At 45.4% G+C, this 9,868-nt stretch overlaps 1 protein-coding gene across 1 annotated transcript; it reads right to left on the bottom strand.

Moving 5' to 3' along the window:
* Positions 1 to 902: 902 nt before the first annotated feature.
* LOC105701391 (neurotrophin 1) lies at positions 903 to 9,642 on the bottom strand. Its single transcript, XM_012428110.2, has 6 exons — positions 9,042 to 9,642; positions 2,935 to 3,427; positions 2,626 to 2,831; positions 2,423 to 2,482; positions 2,196 to 2,299; positions 903 to 2,072 (listed from the first exon to the last, which is right to left on the bottom strand). The coding sequence occupies exons 1-6, from the start codon at positions 9,081 to 9,083 to the stop codon at positions 1,826 to 1,828; spliced, it is 1,152 nt and encodes a 383-aa protein (XP_012283533.1). The 5' UTR covers positions 9,084 to 9,642; the 3' UTR covers positions 903 to 1,825.
* Between the last annotated feature and the right edge of the window lie 226 nt (positions 9,643 to 9,868).

Below are 9,868 nucleotides of genomic sequence, written 5' to 3'. Positions count from 1 at the left end.
ATGCGCGGCTGAAATTCCTCCGTCCAACCGAGAGGGAAAATTATTCTCGCTTTCGTTTGAGCCGCGGTTCGTTCTCCGTAGAATTAATCAAGCCGTCCCTGATTAGCAGAAACGTGGCGGGAAATTCACCTTTCAAGGATACGTCCTGCCAGGATTAGCTCGTTTCAATATGTAATTTCGGGTAGCCAGCGATTCGTCAGGCTTAAACGTATTCTCAGGGAACCGCGGAATTCCATTTCCATCAGTTTTGCCCTGTTCGCCCTGATGAACAATGGCATTTTGTGGTCCCGGAGTGACCATGGAATATATTACTTCACCATAGAAGATACGCCCTATAACGCGACTTCGTGACATAACGGAGGGCAAGTCGGATTTCTTCGAGGCGCTCTTCAAGTTCGAGTTAGCAGAGTTATCCCGAGCCGATGAGTTCCTGATTGATCGGTCCCAATAAAAATATTTTCCCGCCCACGGCAGGACAGCTTTCCCGCAGAATGAGTTCCGCCGGTGTCGTCGAGCACCCTGAAGAGGGTCACTGATAACACGAGGGAGCCCCGAATCGGGTTTCCCGATACTCGTGAATGGATCATGTTACATTCGAGGAGCGTTAAAGAACAAACGAGCAACTATTCCAAACTACCCTACCTGATGTCCTCGTAACATGGACACCTTACACTTCACACAGTAATTTGCGATCGACGAGTTAATTAACGTGAGCTTGGATTTCAACCACCGAGGGAGAAGTTCCGCAGGACATTCCTCGGCTCGACTCGTTTTACGGCCGGAAATAAATGCAAAGAATATGAATTCGTTACACGTCCCTTCGTTCGACTTGTAATGGACACCCGGAAGTCGCCCATTTGTGACTCCAATCTATGAAATTAAATATAAAGAGCTAACCGCCGTGACTTTGGATCTCGTATGTATTTGCAAAAAGCCCAGCATAGGTACAAGCAGGTCGATAACAAAGTGGTAACAATAGTAAAAATTAATAGCAATCTCGTATCAGCAGTATAAACCGTAATATCACATGTTCGCGTCTAGTCGGTGGATTTGAGCTCCTTTCCGTTAGACAGAGATGTATTTACTTTAAGGACGAATCGTTAGTCCAGGGAAAGCATGCGATTATTCAAAGTACCACGCGGAATCCTGGCGGAAGGTAAACTATACGCGATGGGATCGGCATCGAGGGAGGTAACTCGATCTACCTTGAGTTAACTATGAAAAGGGGTAATATAAAATGTAATAGTTAAGGTAATCCACCTGCCTTTGGTACCCCGGAAAGGAACTCGTGGTTGAAGACCCCCTTAAAGAAGCGCCAGCGACTCTTTCGTTGATTTCCCTTGGTTTTCTCCTTTAACCCTATTTCCTAAATGTATCGGTACCCTCTTTCGATAATTTCCCTCGATCCTTCCAAGGCATTTTCCGATTTACCACACCCATACGTGGCGTGTCGAACCTACAGGCGAATCCTAGTACGTATGTACAGAGACATATTAACATAACTTATAATATGTGGAATATATTTAACAAAAGACTACAGTCCTTAAACGTCCTCGCATGAGATGCAATCTACTAGTATATGTACACGCATCTCCTAGGTATCCTGTGATATCTCGGCGCCAAAGTTAGTAGACGATGTCCGGCCTCGAAGAGAAACTTCCGACCTTCGATTCGGATCCATCGATCTTCCCATGCTGCCGGATCGAACCTCTTGGACACCTTTCACTGCCGAAGGATGATCGTTCAGATTCCCTCCATGTCTGCACACCTTTCGAAGATTTCACGGCGGAAGTGGAAGAGGCGAAACGCGAAGCCGTTCGTTTCTTCATTTCTTCCTCTTCTGGACCGCCGACTGTGGGTCCTTTGGAAGGTTAACTCCAATCCTGGTCATCGCATCTCCGGTGAATTTAATGTGGCAGCAACAACTCGATGGGAGACGAAATTGTTGCGTTACCACCGACCCGTTGCTGGCGATCGCTGCCATTTGTCGGTAAATGTACTTCTGCTTGCAGGTCATTTTGTGTCCAGATGCAACGGGGCTCGAGGTTCCCCTGCACTCCTTGTTTGGGTTCCTGATTAAGACAGATAAACATAACACACTAAAATATGAGAATATATAAATTATATTAAATTAAATAATCTAATCATATCGGTGGTGTGGTACTTCAAGATCGAATCTGATTTCGGAGACGTACAGGCATTGTTCGATTTGCACCCCCTGCGTGAAGTTGTCCTGGTTGAGTATGAAGAGCCACTCCTTGTCTTTGTTCTCCGCTGATTTGGGGTACACCACGATTTGCTATAAATTCAGAAAATAATCCAACATATTACAGATGTTTTAAAAAAGGAAATATGTAAGAGCTAAAAGCAAGGCGACTTTCCGGAATTAATTAAAAAAAATAAATAAATCGCCCATACGTACCGTGGAGTCGCAGAGCGGATACTCGTCGTGGCTGTCTATCCTCTGTACTACGTCAACGACCTAAAATATAAAATCAGCGCCATGTTTAAATATTTTACCATTGAATTTTATCGACAAACACTCTATTAAATTTCTCCCGACCTGACTGTTTACTTTGAGGGCACTTTTTCAGGACGTTTGACGTTTAAAAATTGACGACTCACCGCGTCCGCGTGAGAGAGGTATTTCAGGTCTTCGTGTATCCTCAGCGCAGTCTTCACGTAGTCGTGTGGATAGTAACTCACTTCTTCACAAAAAGTACTGCCCGAACAGACCGGAGCCGGTCCAGGAATGAATTTGGCAGCTTCGCTCTCCTCAGTGGGAAACACTATCTGTCCCGAATCGGATTGCATCCTATCGTAGGAGGAGGCTAAAAATGAGAGACAAGAAATTCAGTACCCTGATGGCAAGAATAAAAGCAAAATCTTAATGATAAGCGTCTCAAGGTGAGGCCAAAACAACTCGAGACTCACTGGAATCCTGTCGCTGTTGGAAGAGCCTGCGATGTCCTTGATGATGTTCCTCGTCTCTGCTCGGTCTCTGTGCCGACAACGTTGATTTTGCATTATGCGTGTCCTGGAAGGCGGAGGTGTCCCTTTGCACCCCTTTATTCGGACTTTTCCCGGCCACGTCAGCCCACTCTTCAGGGCCGAAGAGCTCCCCATTTTCCAGGGCCCTGGACAGAAGCTCGGAAACTTCGTCTTCCTCAAGGCGGTCGCTCCTTTGAGGGAAACTTCGCGTCCCTTGGAACCCCTTCTTCTCGTCGATTACCGACCTCGTCGGTACATTGGTGACTTCGATCAGCGTTCGATTGACTCCTTGCTGAGGAAATGCCAAATCGGAGCTGGTCTCTTCAGGGTCGCCCCGGGGCGTTAGAAAAGGATTCGAAACCGTCGTCGGGGATCGATGAAGTAAACTCGGGTCTTGAAGTCGGCTCTGAGGGTAACTTCCGGTGTCTTTGACGACCTGAAACGAAATATGAAAAATTACAAAGGGGAATTTAAATAGACTCTTTTGGAATTCATCGTCAAGGATAATCAATGAATTGCACCTGCTGAGTGAAATTTCATGGATATTAAATCGCACCTGCTGTGTACTCTCGGTAATTTCTTTTTTTATTTACTTCTTTAATCTCGCATAAACTGGGACGTTATCGAAAATATGCTTTTTAATAAGCAGATGATTTTTAGGTGATCGGATTTGATGATACGTATTAATGTCTTTAATAACTCTGTTGGTCTAGAATCTTGTTATTCTTTGGATAGCTCCAGTTCTTCGGTAATGTACGGTAAATATTTGTACTCGGGGCTAAGTAATACGTACTGTGGTTTACAGCGTTTCCGAGAGTACATAGAGCGTGTGTGCACGGCAATTGCAAGCTCACTTTACTTCTGCTTCGATTAAGGCAGGATGTCAAACCGAGCTTCACTCGACGAATAACGCGCTCGCGTAAACCTTTAAACAATTCCCGTGAAACACACGCATGACCTATATTTGCAATTTCCCACGAGGAAATTGATCGAACCCTTTCGTTCCCTGAGTACGAATTGAAGATATCGCGATGACAAATGGCGAAATCGATTCCGTTTAATTCGGTGGTATTCATATAAGGAAGAACGTTTCTCCCAGCAGGTCTCGAATTACGTACGCAATGTACGTACTTACGCACTTCCGTCCACCGAGTTCGCACTTCCCTTTACCTCGAGGTACTTTCATCGCAGGTTTGTTCAGAAATGTCAGATTGAACGAATAAAATTCGTTTAAACCAGTAAAATAAATTTCTTATCACAAGAAAATACATTGTATTTTTTTTTCCGCGTTAATTTGTAATTGCCAGAACAATGGAACGTGCACTCCCTCTTATCACTCCGATTGCCATCTGGTACAATCTTATCACGCTTTAGACGTGAATAACTTCTGGGAGGGTGTTACGTACCATTCGGCACTCGTGAGTCATTGCAAAATTTGTTTTGTTTTCAATACAAAGTGATACTAAAATTTGATATTATTTCTAATGTGATTCGCGAGTACTACCCAGGTAATACAATTGTAATTACGAATTGTTGACCTATGTATGATACACCGCCTCGGTTTCTCATCGAAACTTAGACTACTACTCGAGTTACTATTTTCTCCAATGATGCAGTACGCGATGCCTCTTCGGAAAGCTTCCAAGGAGCCCTACGGTCAAACTTTCCAAGTTCCGAGAGTTAATGCGGATCCGCAAGTTCGAGATGTGCAGCACGAGACGTCGCAAGCTTTGGCGAGCTTGATCGCCCCGTTGAAAATTAACGACGCGCCGCCGGCGATCCTCCGTCGAAAGGAGAGCTTTCCAAGTCATTAACGTGGATCTCACGGCTGGTCTAATTAACAACTCGTGGAAATTCAACCGAGCCGGGGCGCGCAATTTCCCGCCATTTCCGATGCCCGATAAATAAACATCGCTTATCAGATAAAGAAACACCGGAAAGGATGCACCGTCAGACAGAATGGTTCCTATTAATTCCTCCGTAATCCTTTTGATTTAATACATTCGGTGCATGTCAAATGGCACTCTTAACATCGACTTGCATCCTCTTAAAGTATGAATTCTCCGGTAATCGAGGAATCCCTGCTTCCTTCACTTCCTTGTATACATGTCTTCCATATCAGCGCGAATCTATGCTGATTGCGGTGATTTAAACGGCCGCTTCCGAGAAGTGCATACAATGTCTACCCATACTGTACGCGAGGTTGCTTTATACACGTATGTCCAGGTCGAGTGTAAATGTCGTCGCGTGTCCGTATGTGGACGGAAAAGTGCGAGAGACCGACGACGCACCGTTAGCCTCGGCTCGTATCTCGACATTTTCCTCGTAGCAATCGCTCTGATGCTAAGAGTCGTACCGAGAAGAAATTGTGGAATTTTCGTGACAAGGGACGGTCCCAAAATTTCCTTAAAAAAAGAAAAAGTCTATAAATGTCCGGAAATATCGTCCAACTTAACCCTTGCCTGTTACGGCTGATTTTACAAATAAGAAAAAATAGAAAGACCCGAAGGAAGACGTCCGGACAGTAGTTACGGAAATCATGGGTCAGACACCTCTCAGCTGACGCGATTTCTTTTTCTTATTTTTTTTTTTTTAGCGAACTTTATCCTGCATTTTACCGAATATTATGCCAAAGTATTGTAAACCAACCTTCCAGGAGTTATTAAACTCGCGGAATGCACGGCACAACGCAGTGAATACCTGGGTTAATAATTAATATTTATCGATTCCAGCTGTCGCCTATTAATTACCGCGACGCCCCTCCATGACAGTAGGCGTTCGCTAGATAATCATTACCAAGGATGAGTTTCGAACAAATGCGAAATATAAAATAATCCGATACGCCTGGAAAATGGGTGCTATCGTATTCAATGCACAGATGCACTTTCTGGTCTCAAGTCTATGCTCTAAATATTCCGGCAGTATTCTGGTGCACGATCGAGCCCTCTGCGGTCTGATATACAGTGCAAGTACAAAATAACGCGACAAAACCGCGTAATTGATCCCGGCACTATATATCCCGACAGCCCGGAATCACTATCATGCCCCTTGACTGAAATTTGCAAAATGATCTAAAGATCCACAATTTTTTTTTCTTTCTGGGATAAAAAAAAATAACGATATAACCGAAACGATTAAAGCGCTCGACCCCGAGAGGTTCTCTATCTCGCGTTATTCTCATTTGAAAATACCCTCAGAATGTCTTTTTCGAGGAAACCTGCGAGTCTTAAGATAACTCACAATCTGAACATGGCAGGTTCCTTCTGTAGGTGGACATCGGGTCAAAGAGCGCCGGATATCGCAAAGTTCCAACACGAGTGACACTTGGTCCCGGTGATAACGCGTGATAACGTGACACAAAACAACGAATCAGTAATCCTTGGAACTCGTTATCCCGACACCTTTCGCCGGCGGTTCACTTATTGGGCGTTGTGTAATTCCTTTTTATCGCGAGGAAAAATGGCGATCTAGATTCGGCGTTGATAGATCGTCGTCAGGAATCAATCTGAATGAGGAGAGGATCCGCGCGAGGTGGTCGGTCTTCTTTGTCGCTCGATTTCCACGGAGGTTTCGTTATCATCGGCTCAATGGCGGACAAGGATAACCAGTCGATCTCTCGACTGCTGGCAGATTCCATATTTACGAGGCTCGCCGGCTTTTATCGAGGTGAAAAACGCTCGCGAGGTCTTTCGTGAAAGCCTCGAAGAACGAGATGAAGGATCGATTGTCCGAAGGATGCAGGAATCCATCCGCGACCTTTGGGTCCTTGTGATTGCTCTTATCAATCTCCCCATATCAGATTTCATACTTTCTTATCACTGGCACCCTACAGCCGAATCATCTCACGCTCTCTGCTGAATTTCTATATACTCCCTATAAGTTTCCATCTGCACAAAGAAATATATCTGTACCTTAAAAATTCCACAATTTAATAATAAACCGCGTTTTATATTTTCATTGAAAGTGGAGGTATTAAGGGAGAGTTTTTTTTTTCACAGAACTTGCAATGAATACCTCTTTTGAATAATGATATTAATTATTATTTTACATTTTCTCTACTATTCTGCCCTGATAAGGGATTTCCTCAGCCTCTCTTATACCGCGATATCGCGGCCTCTTGGTGCCGATAACGGCTTCTCTTCTGATTGTGCAATCGGGAGATTTAACAAATTGACCGACTCGAATCATCACACGCGATCATTGGCACGTGTGAGATTTCTACCGTAGAATCGTCCGAATGATAGTGCGAGATTCGCCTAATAAAAGAGCAGAGGATCTGAATTATGTCTGAGTCGCGTTACATAATGTCCGTGCCAACTGTATTTACGGTCTCGAAAGAAACTGCAACTCGCGAATGTTGATTTCGCATATTTCAAATCGCTTTTTCGAGATAATTGCTACATTTAACCCTTGCCCTCCGGGCGCGATTTTTGCATCCGCCGACAGCCAATGCCAGGGACTCCTGATAACGTTAATAACTCAGCCGTGAAGTACGGTTTTCCTTATTTTCGTAAAAGTCATTGATACAGAGAATAAACATAAATTAAAAAAAATATCAGATGCTCTTCAGTAGGAGTAGGAAGAGAAGCGCTCAGTCGAGGTCAATGGACTTATCAAGAGACTGCCGAACCTCACGATAAGTACGGCACTTATAAGAATAATTCTTATCGTTAATTTTATCTATTTTCTAACATGAAACTTTCATACCAGAATTAGGGTAAAGAGTACTTGTAATTTTGCAGGACATTCTTGAGTGAAACGATAAAGCAGAGATTTTTCTCAGACTATGTAAATATGGAATTTAAGGAAACTGATTAATAATTAATGTGAAAATTATTATCGTTGACATAAGAAATCAAGGGACGCATTTTCTTCTCGGTACCGTTCTCTTGATTATTTCCTTTGAAATTGAAATAAAGGACTCTCGCAATTTTTTTCCTGCTACCCGAAACAGGAGTGAAGTATTAATACAGGATTCTCGTTTGTGCGCGGTTTGCTCAGAATTTGTGAACCACGGCACATCGGCCAGTCTTTAGAAACTCATTGTCCAAATGATATCCCAGGACCATACGATCTCTCCTCGAGGCGGCTGAAAAATTTGAATTTACGTCAGAGTGCTCAGCTATTTTCGGAACAGAAGCATGGTCATTATTCCGGAGTCCTTCGGCCTAATCCTGCCGGAAGTCGCGCGAGGTAGACCGGCATACCAAATTCGCAGGTCCAAACCGCTCGTAAAGGTGTTAATTAAATAACTACAGGAATACCTGAATTTCTTCGAAAAGTACCGAACAGTGGCATCGTTAAGGAGAGCTCGTAAAACGCGTTAATGAGCTAACCAAGTGCCGCACCGCCGACATGATTACCCGAGGGATCCTTCCCCCCGACTACCGTAAACCCATTCATCCTAATTACCATTTGAAAAAAAAAGATGCCTTAAATCTCAGGTGAGCAGAAAAAGGCGTAGCCCAAATGCCTGTAAACCGAATTCCCGAAAACGTGCACCTCGGTGCATTGAAATCTCCTTAGGAATTATTCAAGAGAATGGAAAGGAGCCGGACCCACCCCCTGATTTTCGCGAAACAATTGCAGGATTCAGTAATCTTGTGCAGTGTACCTACATACACGTACAGTCGAGGACATAAATGCCCTCTACAGCTAAGCCCACCGACACTAGTCGAGAACATATCCACGTCCTCGAGTGTACATCAACTTTCCAGGTATTAATTTCCCAGCCATGAAACACCATTCCCAAGGCGATCTATGCCTGGTAATTAGCAGTCCCATTAACACCAGGTGTAAATAAATTGAATTCCATACCCACACCTCCCTTTCGTCATTAAAATGAGATACGAGTACGACCAAATATCTTTCCTCGCACATATCTACAGGATTATCGAGTATGCATCTAAATCAGGTTTCAAGAAATGCAGCCTTGCACTCTGGCCACCAATCGTCTTACGGAGACCTGGGGCAGGTGTCGAGAAACCTGGACCCTAGATAAAAATTCTATAAGTCGGTGATAACGGGATAAACACGAAGAGGCACCCTACCGCAAGTGAAAGAAGCGCGAGGAGGCAGAGGCTCCCGGCCATGTTGACGGCCCTCTGTGTCCTGGCGTGAAAACTTTTTCACGACGTCGGTCCGTTGAATTGTCCGCCTTTACTTTCGATGGGTCACTCTATCATGTCGTCCTTGTCGTCCTGCGTCGGCCGGCACTGTCCCTTCGCCGCGGTGACGCTGGTCGCGCTATTCGCCGGCGGTTTGGCGCTCGACTGGCCGCGGCGCGTGGCACAGCTGCCGCGACGCGCGGTCTCCACTCTCTGTCTCCCTCCCTCCTTCGCGACCGCCGTACGTCCGTCTCTCTCCCTCCGCGGTTGGCGTTTCACGCGACCGCGTATGTCGGCCCGCGAGATGCGGGCACTCGATAGGTCGCCGCGCGGCGGCGTCAGCCAATCACGAGCGAGCGAGCTCCCGAGCCGCCGGCGATCGACCTTTCGATATATCGAGCGAACTCGCGCGACAGCGCTCGCGCATGCGCGTAAAAACCGGGAAACTCGACACGGTTGTACAGTCGAGATCGGTAAGTATGAATTTATGACGTATCAACACTTGAAAGGTATGAAGTACACTCATTAGCGTATATCGACTCGAAATATCCGCCCTAGGTTATGTCCCAACGATGTTGCACCTTCAAACGATCAAACCGAAGTGACTCGAGGATCGTTTCGAGGCGGGCCATTCGAATTAGGGTCCTTTACGAGGAACAATGGAGGGCGAAGCGTGGGGCGCGCAAGAAATGGTGGGAGATAGACTTCGACGCTTCTGCGCACGCGCAGGTGCCGTCACGTGACCAGACCTGGAGAGGGGATTTATTGCA

The sequence above is a fragment of the Orussus abietinus genome, unplaced genomic scaffold (genome assembly GCF_000612105.2).
Source record: "Orussus abietinus isolate OABI.00-Male unplaced genomic scaffold, Oabi_2.0 scaffold5, whole genome shotgun sequence".
Taxonomy (NCBI): domain Eukaryota; kingdom Metazoa; phylum Arthropoda; class Insecta; order Hymenoptera; family Orussidae; genus Orussus; species Orussus abietinus.
This window is presented reverse-complemented; position numbering and strand designations above follow the sequence as displayed.